The 17,380-nt window shown below is 46.8% G+C and overlaps 1 protein-coding gene across 2 annotated transcripts in view; it reads left to right on the top strand.

The window, feature by feature from the left end:
• Window positions 1-17,380, top strand: part of pxdn (peroxidasin) — a 296,825-nt gene that overhangs the window by 198,016 nt on the left and 81,429 nt on the right. For both annotated transcript variants that reach the window (XM_085996418.1, XM_085996419.1), the window contains 4 exons: window positions 1,598-1,767; window positions 10,408-10,680; window positions 13,742-13,858; window positions 16,203-16,361. In XM_085996418.1, the coding sequence (XP_085852544.1) occupies window positions 1,598-1,767; window positions 10,408-10,680; window positions 13,742-13,858; window positions 16,203-16,361 (719 nt within the window). The remainder of the gene's footprint in view (window positions 1-1,597; window positions 1,768-10,407; window positions 10,681-13,741; window positions 13,859-16,202; window positions 16,362-17,380) is intronic.

Consider the following 17,380-nt stretch of genomic DNA (forward strand, 5'->3'; position numbering starts at 1 on the left):
GCAAATATGTCTGTTATTTCAATCCCACTTATCTGTTTGATCCACTGTAATTTACATATATGTTTGAAATGTTTTCAAAACGCTGACCTTTAACCTGATATCACCATGGATCAAAATGTCTACCAAACTATTTTTGTAACCCCTCAAATTCCAACCAGAGAGGAAGTGTCACTAATTAAAAAGAAGTGAATAAAAGAAAAAGAAGGACTTGCATTTATATAGCGCCTTTCACGACCACCGGACGTCTCAAAGCACTTCACAGCCAATGAAGTACTTTTTGGAAGTGGCGTCACTGTTGTAATGCGGCAGCCATTTTGCATACATATAGCTCCCACATTTGACCATAATTGGTCAATGAATGTAAGGGATTTACTATGTAACTGATGAGTTGTATAAGTACTGTTGTACTTGAATGTTAAATTTTTTTTTAAAAAGGACAACAGGTTATACCAAACAAAAATGAAGAGTTACTAGATTGCCAGTCGGACTGGTATGGAATTGTTTTTCACTATGGGTACCTGTATTGTTAATAATGTTGATTTGTCTGTAAAATTTATTACTGCATTTGTACTGTTAATCCTAAAGCTGTTTTTAAGGCTTTGTCTTATTGTGCTGAATGAATGTAATGGATTTATCATGTAATTGATGAGTTGTAACAAGTACTACCAGATTTAAATGAAAGAGGAACAGCAATGTGATAATGACCAGATACAGGAAACTTTGTGATATCTGGCACCGACGGGACCGAGCTGTTGCTGTCACATCAAAAGTGCCGGACATACCAGCGTTAATGTTGAAGCATACGGAGGTTTTCATCTCCGTACAACAAACACTGTCGCTTAGCAACAGCTTCTAAACAGTCGGCCCGTACCTTGGAAGCGTCTCTGTAGCTTAGCAACAGCTTCAGAGAGACTTTCCAGAGCCTGACTGTTGGAAAAAGAGCCACGAAAAGGAAAAAGAGCCACGAGAAGAAAAAAAAACCTAACGAAACGGCTCCTGATTTCTGCCGGTAGATCGAGGTTTCCGGATAAACCAAAGTCTCCTGTAATCTGTTTTTGCTATGTTGATTGAGGAATAAATATTGGCCAGGACACTGGGGATAACTCCCCTGCTCTTCGAAATAGTGGCCATGGGATCTTTTACATCCACCTGAGAGAGCAGACAGGGCCTCGGTTTAACATCTCATCCGAAAGACGGCACCTCCAACAGTGCGGCACTCCCTCAGCACTGCACTGGGAGTGTCAGCCTAGCTTTGTGCGCTCGAGTCCCTGGAGTGGGACTTGAACCCACAACCTACTGACTCCGAGCCAAGTGTGCTACCCACTGAGCCACAGCTTTCCCCCTGATGGTTATTGTTTAAACATTGTTGCTAGCCATTCCTGAGCTTGCTTGCTTGTGGATAACTCAACTGAGATCTGTAGTGATGGTTATCAGCTTGGTACAAATATAGTCACAAATAAGGTTTGGATTCAATGTAAACACATCTCTTGTGTTTGGCTTTAGTTTACCAAAATAATTAGAATCCTAAAAATCCCATTATTTCAAATACTTTATTTAAGCTCGCAATTGTTATATGGATGCTTTTGTTTCCTTACAGTAATGCATTAGATATGAAGTACAACCCACGCTTAAACCTACTGGATGATGGCACTTTAATGATCCAGAATACTCAAGAAGATGACCAAGGAGTCTACCAATGCATGGCCAAGAATGTAGCAGGGGAAGTGAAAACTCCTGAGGTTATTCTTCGATACTTTGAGATACCAGGTAAACTTTCTTGTTTTAGATCTTGCCACTTTATGATGAGTGGGGGGGGGGGGGGGGGGGGGAGGTGGGAAAGAGAAGAAAATACATTGATACTTGTGTGTTCGAGGAAGCGTTCAACTAAGTAAATAAGTAAATTACTGGAGATAGGGGGAAGGATTTTTTTTCTTCACTTGTCTCTTTGCTCTTTTTCTCCATTCACTGTCTACTCACCCACCCAGGTAGGGATTTGGGAGTGCTAAGATTCAGAGCTGTTTCCAATGCTCTTCCTTGGGGCGGGTGGGGGGGAAGGAAGGAGTTAAAAATTGTTATAGTATTGGCGTCATCAGAATCGTGTCCTGAAGGGGTAGCCAGACGTGACTCCAAGCAGCTAAAAGGTGCTGTCGTTCACAAGCTTTTACAGATCTTTGCTGTTTTGGCATGGCACTTTAAGCTGATGGTTTTCTGTACTGAATTGACCTCGTTCGTTTGTATGCAGAGATTGAACAAATGAGACAAAAAGTGTTCTGTTTCTCATTCTTTGAATATAGTTCAACTTCTGCTTACTTCCTGGCCCTCATTTTTATTTGTGATCTAAATCATTTGGAGTTTCTCATTTGTATGAATTTCACTAAAAAGGTCATTCATTTGTGTGAAGCATTTGGGACACATCAACATGAAGGTGCCACCATATAAATGCAAGTATTTTATTTAATTCCTCATATTAGCTTAGTGTCTCTGTTGCATCCTTATAAAAGGCTTGAAGTATACTCACAGAATGAGACGTGATGTTGGGAAGGTCCACTTGACCAACTTGGCTCATTTAATGCCAGAGTGTTAATGGGACAGTGTCCAAGTGGTTTCTCTGCCATTTGGATGATTGCCTATTTACGGGTACTTTAAAGGTTTAGTAATATTCAAAGAATGAGTAGAATCATACTTGAAAGTAGATCATTTCACCACTGAACTAAATGGTGTTTAGTCCTAATGTGAATTAAGTTGTTTTAACAGTTCTAATTAGATAATCTGAACACATATGAAACTGCAGGCAGGCTGTTTAATTACTGAGGACAAGTGGATGTAGAGCAAGGCGATTCTTTCGCCAAGTGATTTTTAGTTGATAGATCAAAGAGCTGAAAGTGATATTCTAAGACTTGAACAGATATATTGTACTCCAGGGACTTGAGCACATAAAGCTAGGCTGACACTCCCAGTGCTGCACTGTCGGAGTTGCCGTCTTTCGGATGAGACGTTAAACCGAGGCCCCGTCTGCTCTCGCAGGTGGACGTAAAAAGGTCCCCATGGCGCTATTTCAAAGAAGAGCAGGGAGGAGTTATCCCCGGTGTCCCTGGCCAATATTTATCTCTCAACCAACATAAATTTAAAAAAAAAACAGATTATCTGGTCATTATCACATTGCTGTTTGTGGGAGCTTGCTGTGTGCAAATTGGCTGCCGCGTTTCCCACATTACAACAGTGACTCCACTTCATTGGCTGTAAAGCACTTTGAGACGTCCGGTGGCCGTGAAAGGCGACATATAAATGCAAGTCTATCTGTCTTTCTTTAATTTTATTAACAGACTGGGAGAGGAGAAACTTTGCAATGTGTGGGAGATAGAATAGGGAGTGGAGTTACATTTGACAGCATGAGGTCTTCCAAGATTTCAGTAGCTCAATAACTACCTTGTACCTTTTGGAAACAATATTACATTAAAAATTAAACTAAATCAATACAACTAATACCTAATTTGTATTTGCAAACTTTGAATTCGCAAATGTATTTACCTATAAATTTGGTACAGTTAAGTACCAGTTGTAAAAGCAGGTACAGTGCCAAGGTTTAGTCAATTTTAAAATGAAGGTTCGTTAACAGTTTATTCAACTTTTCACCAGATTCTCAACTGTACTTGTATCCTGTCAGAACCACAACTAATTTGACAAGAAATTGCTTGCTTGGATTCCTATAAATTGCATAGCCAGACAGTCGCAAAGCTTTGTGGCTCAGCTATTTACTCAATTCCTGAGAATAGTTCAGTCTTGACTGACAGTTGAAAGTATTTTTTTTACACAGCAGATGGAACTTTTAAACATTCAGCTGCCTCTGAAATGTGGCGTGAGTAGACTGTGTTGGAAACCGTTTAATGCTCCCACCCCCCCCCCCCCCCCCCCACAGGATTGTGTATTTAATTATGCATGGCCAACGTCTGCACTTATCTGGAATCAATCGTACCGTGAAAGAATCTGAAGGGAAAAGGTTTCACTTTTTCCTGAAAACCTACCTCTTTGACCAAGCTTTTGGTCACCTGCCCTAATTTCTCTATGTGGTTCGGTGTCAAATTTTTTGTCTTTATAACCCTCCTGTGAAGCGCCTTGGGGCGTTTTACTAGGTTAAAGGCGCTAATAAATACAAGTTGTTGTTTTTCACCCAATATTTGCTCCCTTCAGTAAGGAATATGGAACTTGTTTTGGATTTTTATGTTACAATGGAGTTACACACTGACATGAATCTTGTCCTTCATGTGGAAAGACTTATGAAATAATACTGGGCGGCGCTGTCCAGGGAGAGTATAAATACTCGGGCATGGGCCCAGCTTGCTCAGGACATTCTTTAACAGGAACTAGTGAAGGACACAACTAGATCTCCATGTTGAAAAACAGTTGATTAAAGCCTTGTTTAATACTCAGACCAAGTGCCTAGTAGTTTTCTTACGTCACTCACTATGGGACAGATTTTGCGACCCTCTACGGGGGCGTACCAGGTGCCCGCAGGGGGCGACCAAGTGCCGGTTTCAGGCATGCGCTGAAAACCCGGCGCTTGCGATTATTCTCGCGACAGAACCTCCACCTGCCCAGGAAAAGGGCCTCTGCGGGTGGAGAGTTGCACTTTTTGCGCAACTTCCGCCCGCCGAAAGGCCTGTCAAATTTTTACACCTGGTATGAGCAGGCCTTGTGTGTACGTCCTGCTTTTACCAGCTTAAGAGTTTTAAAAAAAAAAATAGAAAAATGAAATTTGATAACTCATTTGTAAATTAAAAATACTCTTTAAAAAGCTCAGTTTATTTTTAGCCCTGTAAAAACATTTAATTTTTCTTCAAAAAATTAAATTTTTGTTTAAAATATTTAATTCAATGTCATTATAATCCATTTAAATATGTAATTTAAAAAAAATAAAAATTTAATGGGCTGGATTTTCATTCAGAAGTCGGGAAGGAGGAGAGACTACAACTTTCGGGTTGTAGTCCCGCCTCCATCGAGATGCAGCCAATCCACGCGATTTTCACTTGATTGACCTGGTTGAGCCCGCCCAGCAGGCCAATTAAGGGCCACCCGGCAACAGGTGACGTCACAGAGTGAAATTTCATCTGTCAAGACGTGTTGACAGATGAAATATCAGTGTTTCACAGCTGTTTGAAGCTGTCAAACACTGACAGTCTGACTTCTAACCTGAGTCCTTCTGCACAGACTCAGTTAGAAATCTCTCCGGCACTGAAAGCTGCAGGCTGTCACTTTTGACAGATCGCGGCCATTCTGCTTTCTGTGCCGGCTGAATGATGGACTCCCGAAGCCTAGAGGAAGGAAGGCTGTAAAGGTAAGTACAGGTAATTTAAACTTCTTTACACACTTTAGACACACCAAACACACTTACCTTTGCACTCATGCACCCATCACTCACTTGAACACCGACATCTCGACCCCTCCCAGTCCTTCAACCCGACAGCCCGACGACTCTAACTTGGCGTGGTTTGGAGCCGTCTGGAATCCCACACAACAACCTTCAAAATAGGGATTAGGCTAAAAACTGCCTGTTAACTACCTGTTAACAGGTAGTTAATTGGCACTAATCCCTTCCCGCCTCGGGTCGGCGGGTCCCAGTGCGGGGCGGATACCCGCCTCCTTTGAAACTTACATGGAGGCGGGTTTTGGGTGGGATGGTGTCGGGACCCCCGAATTCGGGATTTTAGCCCCCCCCCCCGCACGCCTAAAAGCCCGCCTCACTGCACACTGAAAATCTAGCCCAATGTTTTAGTGCGTTTTTAAATGTGATACCCATTCATACTTTAGACAGATCTGTCCGTTCAGAACAGTCAAAAGTGTGAAGGGAGATTCTCTTCTTTCATTGGTTCCCCGTGGCCCATGTGATCCTAGGGGCGATTGCGAACCGCCTGCACCCCTGGGATACGCAGGCCTCTGCGCATTTCGAAGAGGAGAGGCCCAGGATCGCAAGCCTCCGTATCTCCGGGACCAGCAGGTAGGTTCGTAGAATTTTTTCCGATCGGAGGCATCTGCCAGCAGGAAGCCTCCGATTGGAAATTCAGGGCCATTGTCCATGTGGCTGCTATACTCTCAGCTGAACTCTAGATGTAAGCTAGCAAGGAATGGAAGCAAATCCACAACTTAGTGTTTTTTTTTAGATTTAGATTATAACTGGGACCTGTGGGGGAAGAAGGGGAAAAATTCAGAGGCTGCGATTTTCTCGATCGATGAGGCTTGGGAGCGGGTCAGGTGGCTTCCGGGTTCCAGTTCCGCCCCCAACTACATCCGGCCCACAGACGTGATTTTACGTCAATTGGCCTTGTTAAACCCATCCTGTGGGCTTGCCGGCCAATTAAGACGAAGCCGGTCAGATGACGTCATTTGATGGCACGTCATCTGCCGGTTTACTTAAAGGGACCACGCACAATTTATTTTTGACAGCTGATTTCTCAGTGTTTGACAGCATTGAGGTACTGCAAATACTGACAATCACTACAAAGGTGAGCTCTTGCACCCAGGCTCTCCAATGACTCCCTCCTTAGGCTAGAACAGATGGCAGCTGTAGGTGAGGTTACAGAAGCGATCTGTCACTGGTGAAAGAGGTTCTCTCAATGAGGTGGGACTACACATACAATTGAAAACTTGTTACCTACAGAAAAGTCTAAATGCATTAAAAATGATTTTCCCAACATTTTCTTACCTTTGAAACTCACCAGTGCACCATTGGATCCTTCACACCACTTCTGCAGCTGTCATCAATGCAGAAACATTACAGCAGACTCCCAACACGCCACACTTACCTGGCGTGGTGTCCGGACATCGGGAAGCCTGATGTAGAAGTGTCAAAATTGCAAAAGAGCCTGTTAACAACATTTAACAGGCAGTTAAGTGGCCATAATCCTCTTCCCGCCGCTAGGTGCCGGGTCCATGGGCAAATCGAGGACCCGACACTTGGGAAGATTGATTGGAGGCGGGTTGACGGCGGGTTTCCTGCCCGCTGTCAATCTTTGCAATTTTGCCGGATGTCCCGCCTCCAAACCCGCCCCCTGAGCGCCGGCAAAATTCCGGCCAGAATCTTCACGTGATTGCAGTTGACAAAAATAAATATTTTTAAGAATAATACCATGCGTACATTTCCTCTTGTGGGAGAATCTAGAACTAGGGGTCACTGTTTAAAAATAAGGGGTCGCCCGTTTAAGACAGAGATGAGGAGAAATTTTTTCTCACAGAGGGCCGTGAGTCTTTGGAACTCTCTTCCACAGAGGGCGGTGGAAGCAGAGTCTTTGAATATTTTTAAGGCAGAGGTAGATAGATTCTTGGTGACCAAGGGGGTGAAAGGTTGTCGGGGGTAGGCGGGAATGTGGAGTAATCAGGTCAGCCATGATTTTATTGAATGGCGGAACAGGCTCGAGGGGCCGAGTGGCCTACTCCTGCTCCTAATTCGTATGTACCCCAAAATGAAAAATACTTTTAGATTTAACATACAGCACACCAAGAAAAAAAGGCCCATCTTAATTTCTGTGTCATAAGCTATAGCTGCAACATTTAATAAATAATGTTTTGTTTATCATTGAAGAATTCTATTTCCTTAAAAATTGCTTTTGAAACCTTATCTGTTGAACAATATTTTTACAATTGTCTGGTGCATATTGAGAGCCTGAAGTATGTGTACATGAATAGTGGAGAATTAACCTTTTTTTTCCCGATTGCTGGCATTAGAATAATGCCAATTGGAAAAACCTAGGCCCTGCATTCTGGAGGGCTACTCCTTTGCCTCTGTGACTTGCCATTGGTTAATGAAGTGCCTGCCTCCAGATTTATGTATGTTTTAGGTACAACCAAATCTCCTGAGCTGTGCTTCACAATAATCCCCCTTTTTATCTAAAATGTTTTAACCAGTGTAAAATTTCTTAAGTCATTAAAATTTTCCTGCTCGGTCTCTGGTCAGGAGTCAACTGATCCTCAAGATCACTGTATGAGATTATCGGCCTGTGTGGATATACAGTGGAGCCACCAGACATAAAGCAGCACATAGGTGATGGATATGCATTTCCTTCCTATGGAATACAGGTAGACTACCCTTCATCCGGACTTCCGAAAACCGAAACCCTCTAAAAACCGAAGGTTTTTTCGTTCAGCGTAAGTCGTGCGTACGAACGAAAAAACCTTCGGTTTTTAGAGGGTTCCGGTTTCGGAAGTTCGGATAAAGGGTAAGTCGTGCGCACGACCCCCCGCCGACCCCCCCCGGCCCCGACAACCGCCGACCCCCCCGCGGACCCCGCCGGCCCCGACAACCGCCGACCCCACCAGCCCCGACAACCGCCGACCCCCCCGCGGACCCCGCCGGCCCCGACAACCGCCGACCCCCCCGCGGACCCCGCCGGCCCCGACAACCGCCGATCCCCCCCGCCAGCCCCGACAACCGCCGACCCCCCCGCGGACCCCGCCGGCCCCGACAACCGCCGATCCCCCCCGCCGACCCCCCCGCGGACCCCGCCAGCCCCGACAACCGCGGACCCCGCCGGCCCCGACAACCGCCGACCCCCCCGCGGACCCCGCCGGCCCCGACAACCGCCGACCCCGCCAGCCCCGACAACGGCCGACCCCCCCCGCGGACCCCGCCGGCCCCGACCCCCGCCGACCCCCGCCGACCCCGACTGACTTACGCTGAGCGTCAGCGTAAGTCGTGCGCACGACCCCCCGCCGACCCCCCCCCCCCGCGGACCCCCGCCGACCCACCTTCCGAAATCCGAAATTCTCCTTTATCCGAAACTCGGCTGGTCCCGAGGTTTTCGGATAAAGGATAGTCTACCTGTACTGAATTTGTGGGAGTTTCTGAGAAAATGATCAAAACAACACTTGAACGGAAACAATAGATTAATCGACTTGTTATACCCGAGAGAGAAAATGAAGGACAGATAGATTTTTGGACTTTAGGGTGAATCAAGGGACATGGAGATCGGACGGGAAAGTGCAGTTGAGGTCGAAGTTCAGCCATGAATGGCGCAGCAGGCTCGAGGGGCCGTATGGCCTACTCCTGCTCTTATTTCTTATGTTCGTATGCTCTTAAGGATCAGTCGACTTTTTAGCCCTGAGATGGTGAGGCTCTGCTCTTGGTGTGTTAAATTAGGTGCACTAACGATTAGCCATCCTCACCTACGCATCTGATTTTAAAATCTACACTTCCTTCCAGTGAAACTTTTTGTTTTATTCGTATATGGGATGTGGGCATCGCTGGCAAGGCCAGCATTTATTGCCCATCCCTAGTTGCCCTTGAGAAGGTGGCGGTGAGCCGCCTTGAACCGCTGCAGTCCGTGTGGTGAAGGTACTCCCACAGTGCTGTTAGGGAGGGAGTTCCAGGATTTTGACCCAGCCACGATGAAGGAATGGCGATATACTTCTAAGTCAGGATGGTGTGTGAGACTTGGAGGGGAACTTGGAGGTGGTGGTGTTCCCATGCGCCTGCTGCCCCTTGTCCTTCTAGGTGGTAGAGGTTGCGGGTTTGGGAGGTGCTGCCGAAGAAGCCTTGGTGAGTTGCTGCAGTGTATCTTGTAGACGGTACACACTGCATCGTGCAATTTTGGGGCTGTCGATTTCTTTTTTAATAGACTGCGTATTTCTAGGATTCTTTTTTATACACGATGATGAAGCGCTGTGTTGGAAGCTCAAAGTTTCAGACTACATTATACAGCAAGGTGCAGATTTCATTAATTAGTCATAGATGTACAATTACACGAGGGTGTAAGTAATGGGTGCATGGTTGTGCAAAGTGAGTTTGGAAAATCTGGTTAATGTTCACAATAATGGGGTAATGTTGAACTACCCAAACAGCTAGCAATTGGATGGTCATGTGATTCTCAAGGCATGTGAATAGTTAACTGCTCATCGTTTACAGTAATGCAAGTCTGATGACTATACCAGTTGGAAAATCATCCTCCTTTCCCACTGCCAAAGAAAGGAATAGTCGGAAGTTAAGCTAGGAATGTGTATACAGGAAACTCTCTTTTAACCGGCACCTAAATAACCGGAAACCTCTGTTAACCGGCAAAATTCAGGAGTAGGTTCAGGTAAGTTTTACTTCATATTAGTGGCAGTTCCTGGATCTGTGGCTGTGTAACCGGGGTTCCTGCACCTGTTGCTAAGGAACAGGGACGCTTGCTCTGTGGCCGGAGTTCCTGCACATGTTGCTAAGCAACAGGGAAGCCTGGATTTGTTGCTGTGTACGGAGCTCTCGTACCTTTTAAACTATACCTCTCTGTAAGCCGGACTTTTTGATAAACCGGCACCACGCCGGTCCCGTCGGTGCCGGATAATAAAGAGTTTCCTGTATTGATTAAATTGTGGATAAATATTGGCTAAGTTTGATGTCTGTTCTATTTGAATTTGATTTTTTTTTTTCTCTTTAAATAGCTCGGCCTGCTTTTGTAATTCAGCCACAAAACACTGAGGTCTTGGTCGGCGAGAGCGTCACTTTGGAATGCAGTGCGACTGGAAACCCTCAGCCCCGGATCACCTGGTTGAGAAGTGACGGGTCTCCCTTACCCCGTGATCCTCGCTACACCATAACCTCTTCAGGAGGTCTCTATATACAGAATGTCGAGCAAGCAGATGGCGGGCAATACACCTGTCATGCAAACAACAATCAGGACTCCATTCAAGCAAATGCATTCATAATAATTAAAGGTATGTCATAGAAGCTCCACACTAACATTCATGGAGAAAATATTTATAGGGTTTTACAGTATGTTCAGATCCATTTGACTCCTGGTTCATTTTTTTAATGCATATGCTTTAAATCTGATTTTTACACTGTTACATAGCATTTACTGCACGGAAACCAACGGGCCATTCGGTCCAACACATCCGTGCTGGTGTTTATGCTCCACACAAGGCTCCTCCCATCATTCGTCATCTCACCCCATCAACATTTTTATTCCTTTCTCCCTCGTGTTTATCCAGCTTCCCCTTAAATGTATCTCTGCTATTCGCCTCAACTACTCCCTGTGGCAGCGAGTTCCACATTCTAACCACACTCTGGGTAAAGAAGTTTCGCCTGAATTCCTGATTGGATTTATTGGTGATGATCTTATATTTATGGCCCCTAGTTCCGGGCTCGCCCACAAGTGGAAATATCTTCTCTACGTCTATCCTGTCAAACCCTTTTATTATCTTAAAGACCTCTATCAGGTCACCTCTCATTCTCGCCAATCTACCTGTCACAGTTGCATCTGTCCATGACAGCATTGGTAGCAGTGATCAGCGCACAGTCCTGTCGAAGACGAAGTCCCGTCTTCACACTGAGGACCCCCTCCATCATGCTGTGTGGCACTACCACCGTGCTAAATGGGATAGATTCAGAACAGATCTAGCAGCTCAAAACTGGCCATCCATGAGGCGCTGTGGGCCATCAGCAGCAGCAGAATTTTATTCCACCACAATCTGTAACCTCATGGCCCGGCATATGCCTCACTCTCTTATTACCATCAATCCAGGGGACCAAACCTGGTTCAATGAGGAGTGTAGAAGAGCATGCCAGGAGCAGCACCAAGTATACCTAAAAATGAGGTGCCAATTGGGGAAACTGCAACACGGGACGAAATGCATGCTAAACAGCGGACGCAGCATGCTATACATAGAGCTATGCGATCCAATGATCAACAGATCAGATCAAAGCTCTGCAGTCCTGCCACATCCAGTCGTGGATGGTGGTGGACAATTAAATAACTAACGGGAGGAGGAGGCTCCATGAATATCCAATCCTCAATGATGGCGGAGCCCAGCATGAGAGTCCCAGAATGATGCCGAGTGGATGATCAATATCGGCCTCCTCCTGAGGTCCCCACCATCACAGAAGCCAGTCTTCAGCCAATTTGATTCACTCCATGTGGTATCAAGAAACGGCTGAGCGTACTGGATACAGCAAAGGCTGTGGGCCCCGACAACATCCCGGCTGTGGTGCTGAAGACTTGTACTTCAGAGCTAGCCGTGCTTCTAGCCAAGCTGTTCCAGTACAGCTATAACACTGGAAACTACCCGACAATGTGAAAAACTGCCCAGGTATGTCCTGTTCACAAAAAGCAGGACAAATCCAATCCGGCCAATTACCGCCCCATCAGTCTACTCTCAATCATCAGCAAAGTGATGGAAGGTGCCGTCGGCAGTGCCATCAAGCGGCACTTACTCACCAATAACCTGCTCACCATGCTCAGTTTGGGTTCCTCCAGGACCACTTGACTCTAGCCCTCATTACAGCCTTGGTCCAAACATGGACAAAAGAGCTGAATTCCAGAGGTGAGGCGAGAGTGACTGCCCTTGACATCCAGGCAGCATTTGATCGAGTGCGTCATCAAGGAGCCCTAGTAAAACTGAGGTCAGTGGGAATCAGTGGAAACTTTCTACTGGCTGGAGTCATATCTAGCACAAAGGAAGATGGTTGTGGTGGTTGGAGGTCAATCATCACAGCCCCAGGACATCGCTGCAGGAGTTCCTCAGGGCAGTGTCTGAGGCCCAACCATCTTCAGCTGCTTCATCAATGACCTTCCCTCCATCATAAGTTCATAAGTGAGGATGTTTGTTGATGACTGCACAGTGTTCAGTTCCATTCGCAACTCCTCAGATAATGAAGGAGTCCATGCCCACATGCAGCAAGACCTGTATGACATTCAGGCTTGGGCTGATAAGTGGCAGGTAACATTCGCGCCACACAAGTGCCAGACAATGACTATCTCCAACAAGCGAGAGTCTAACCACCGCCCCTTGACATTCAACGGTATTACCATCACCGAATCCCCCGCCATCAACATCCTGGGGGGGGGTCACCATTGACCAGAAACTTAACTAGACCAGCCACATAAATACTGTGGCAACAAGAGCAGGTCAGAGGCTGGGTATTCTGCAGCGAATGTCTCACCTCCTGACTCCCCAAAGCCTTTTCACCATTTACAAGGCACAAGTAAGGAGTGTGTTGGAATACTCTCCACTTGCCTGGATGAGTGCAGCTCCAACAACACTCGCGAAGCTCGACACCATCCAAGACAAAGCAACCTGCTTGATTGGCACTCCATCCACTACTTTAAGCATTCACTCCCTCCACCACCAGCGCACCGTGGCTGCAGTGTGTACCATCTACAAGATGCACTGCAGCAACTCGCCAAGGCTTCTTCGACAGCACCTACCAAACCCACGACCTCTTCCACTTAGAAGGACAAGGGCAGCAACTGCTTAGCAACACCCATCACCTGCAAGGTCCCCTCCAAGTCACACACCATCCTGACTTTGAAAAATATTGCCGTTCCTTCATCGCCGCTAGGTCAAAATCCTGGAACTCCCTCCCTAACAGCACTGTGGGAGCACCTTCACTGGCTGCAGTGGTTCAAGAAGGTGGCTCACCACCACCTTCTCCAGGGCAATTAGGGATGGGCAATAAATGCTGGCCTTGCCAGCGACGCCCACATCCCAGGAACGAATCAATAAAACCCCTCAATCTTCTGTTTTCCAGAGAAAAGTGTCCCAGCCTGTTCAATCTTTCTGATGGGTATAACTTCTCAGTTCTGGTATAATTCTCGTAAATCTTTTTTGCACCTTCTCCAGTGCCTCTACATTCTTTTTGTTTTGCTGTTTTTATTCCTTTCTGAAATTTAAATTATGTCATCTAACTTTGTTATGTTATGTTTGTGAATTGAGAACTGTGTTGAAGTTAAAAGGTAATTTTTTTTATTTTCCTCTCCTTTCCTTTTACCTGTAGCTCCACCTCAGTTTACAGTCTTGCCACAAGATCAAGCAGTTGTCGAGGGACAGGCTGTAGATATCCACTGTGAGGCCGAGGGTAATCCTGCACCAACCATAGCATGGACTAAAGCAGGTATGAGATACAGAGGTTGCTTGGAGTCGAAAGTCAAGCTTGAATTCAGGCTAAAGAACTCCATGTCCCAACAAAATCAAAACAAATTAACCATCGCCCCGACGTTAGCTGCTTGATGGTGGGTAGTTCTCAATTTCGCTCACTTTTGTTTACTTTGTAGGATAAAGCCCATACCCAGTGCTACTGAGTTGGGTTTAGCATAGATAACCGAGAAAATCCTGAATTTTGTTTTACTATCTGCAGGATTTATTTTTCCGTCTCTATAAGCTAGTGGGCATTTTATAGCTGGGTTTTTGAGAGGCAAATCGTTATCTTTTGGTGTGATACCAGAAACGCTGTCTATGGAGGTCACGGTCCATCATCAAAGACCCTACCCACCCCAGCCACAGTCTGTTCGTCCTCCTGCCATCTGGGAGACGCTACAGATGCATTCGCACCCGTATGACCAGATTTAGGAACAGCTTCTTTCCCAGGGCTGTCATCCTACTGAACTCCACAAATAAACTCTAAAGCCTGCACATCTGCCAATGCACTTTATTATGTTTATGTTAAATGTATTACAAGCCAAATAATGACTTGTTGAATGTTTAAATGTCTTAATCTAAATGTACACTCTCGGGAGCCGCAAGCTTACATTTCGTTGTACTGCACTTGTGCACTAACAATGGCAATAAAAGTTGATTTGATTTGATTTTGATTTGATTTTACCGTTTGGCCAATTTTCTTTATTTCTCATGGTTCGTACATTAAAATTATTTACTACTTTTTTTTTTCCCCAGTTTGCCATGTTAGTTACACAATGACAGTGTCAGTGATTTTATACAGAGCTCCGTTTCACTTCATCCAATAGATAAAGAGATGAGGAGGGAATAATTTCCACGTATGCCTGTTTTCCAGACATGGTTAGTGATCCCAAAGGAGGCATCGGTTATCCTTCTCTTTCTGTTCCCCACACCATTTATGTCATCAAACCGCTTGTTGTGGGCCTGGGAATAATTGGCCTTGCTTAAATTGCTTAGGTTTCCACACCCAGTCCATAAACTCGAGTGTCATTGATATTTTTGAAGTATATCTCTTTGAGCATGAAATAGGGTAGCAGTGTTTAACAGAACAATTAATGCTTGCAGTACTGTGGCCTAGAAATTCAGTTGACTTTGCGCCCACTTTTCGCCCAAAGAGGGCTTTTGCGCCAGTAGGGGTGGTAGCGCTGATACTGAGTGTCGTGGTAATGGCGGCGGTAGCCGGTAGCGCTGCGCCGGCACCGATGACGTCATCGGTGTGCGCAGTGCCCCGGTTCCGCCCCGCTACCGCCCCGACCCCCATCTTCAGTAGCCGCCGCCGCCTCCGTGGCGGCCGCTACTAACATCCGCCTTAGTGGGGCGCATAAAGGTGGAGGTGCGGCCGGCCGCTTTTTCGGCGGCTGCCTGCCCGCACCTCCTTCCCCGGCCTCCTCCACCACCCACCCGCGGCATTGTCGGCTGCTTTCCGCGAGCCCGGCACTTCTCCGTGGTGCCGGGCTCATTTGCTGGCACAATCCAGCGGCGATCTCCCCGTTGCAGGCACCTCCACCTTCAGAGAAGGAGGAGGCCTGCAGTACCGCAGCCTGCCGCACCGCATCGGGTGGCGCAGCGGCACCTAGAGCGCTGATATTCAGTTTCAGCGCCCCAAGCAGAGGCGGGCACACCCTGGAACAGCGCCCGGTTCCGACTTGGGGCGCAGAAACTGAATATCTCACGGGCGCAATTGGCACCGCGCGCAGCGCTAACTTTTGGGCGCACGCCAGCTGGCGGGCCCAAACTGAATTTCTAGGCCTGTGTCTTTTAAACTTTTCTGTGAGTGTCTCTGAGTCAGAAGGTTGTGCGTTCATAGTCCCACTCCAGGGACTAGGCTGACACTCCAGTGCAGTGCTGAGGGAGTGCTGCACTGTCGGAGGTGCCGTCTTTCGGATGAGACGTTAAACCGAGGCCCCGTCTGCTCTCTCAGGTGGACGTAAAAGATCCCCATGGCACTATTTCGAAGAAGAGCAGGGGAGTTATCCCTGGTGTCCTGGCCAATATTTATCCCTCAATCAACATAACAAAAACAGTTTCTGGTCATTATCTCATTGCTGTTTGTGGGAGCTTGCTGTGCGCAAATTGGCTGCCGCGTTTCCCACATTACAACAGTGACTCCACTTCAAATAGTACTTCATTGGCTGTAAAGCGCTTTGAGACGTCCGGTGGTCGTGAAAGGCGCGATAGAAATGCAAGTCTTTCTTTAAATCTTGTGCACATAGTATTGCTGCGCTGGTCACCGAAATCTAAACAGTCATGGGAGTGTAATGGAAATGTGCTTTTGTTTGTAGGCAGTTCACTTCCTGGGGACAGGCGGCACATTATCCAGTCCACAGGGACGCTGAGGATTTCCAGAGTTGCCCTGCAGGACGAGGGGCAGTATGAATGTCAAGCTGACAACATTGTTGGTGCTCGCCGAGTTGCAGTCCAGCTAACTGTGCAACGCCGAGGTACTCTTCAGTCTACAATTCACATGTATTAAGTGTAAAGAAACTTTTTGTCGAACCAGTTTTTGTTCTGAAAGCCTTGGTGCCAACTTCGTAAGAAAAGTGATGACTGCTCAGCTGAGTCGGCCTCTCCGACTGCTCCGTTTTCTTTAAGGGGCCGTATTTTTGCGACCCCTACGGGGGCGTGCGAGGTGCGTACGCGCCCGTAAGGGCTGCGCAGGTTCCAGGTTTAGGCGTGCGAAGTGCATGCGCTAAAACCCGGAACTTGCGATCTGTCAAGAACAGATCCTCCGCATCCCCGGGAGATGGGCCTCTGCAGGGGGAGAAACATAGAAACATAGAAGATAGGAGCAGGAGTAGGCCATTCGGCCCTTCGAGCCTGCTCCGCCATTCAGTGAGATCATGGCTGATCATCCAAATTCAGTACCCTGTCTCTGCCTTCTCCCCATATCCCTTGATCCCTTTAGCCTCAAGAAATATATCCAACTCTTTCTTGAATATATTTAATGAACTGGCCTCCACCGCCCTCTGTGGCAGAGAATTCCACAGGTTCACTACTCTCTGGGTGAAGAAATTCACTATTTGCCCAACTTCAGCCTGCTGAATGCCTGTGAAATTCTAATACCTGGTGGCTTTTACCAGCATGAGAGTTTTAAATAGAAAAATAAAATTTTATCACTCATTTATACATTAAAAACCCTGTCCAATAAGGTAAGTTTATTTTTAGCCCCGTTAAAACATATAGGCCTAGAAATTCGGTGGGCTGCGCCACCAGTTAGCACCTGCAGAGGGCACTCAGTGGCTTTAGCGCCACTGGCCACGCCTCCCGCGATATTTAGCTGGGGCGCTAATGGCGGCGTTAGCCTGTTGCGCTGCGCCGCCACCGATGACATAATCGGTGTGCGCAGCGCCCCGCTACCGCCCCGATCTCGATATTCGGTAGTGCCCGCCTCTGTAGCGCCGTTCGCAAATCGTGCCCGGTTCACGGGGCCTTCCTGTGGCGGCAGTGGCGCAAATTAAGG

Source organism: Somniosus microcephalus, chromosome 9, assembly GCF_052327205.1.
Source record: "Somniosus microcephalus isolate GS21.2 chromosome 9, FLI_Smic_1.0, whole genome shotgun sequence".
NCBI classification, from domain to species: Eukaryota; Metazoa; Chordata; class Chondrichthyes; order Squaliformes; family Somniosidae; genus Somniosus; species Somniosus microcephalus.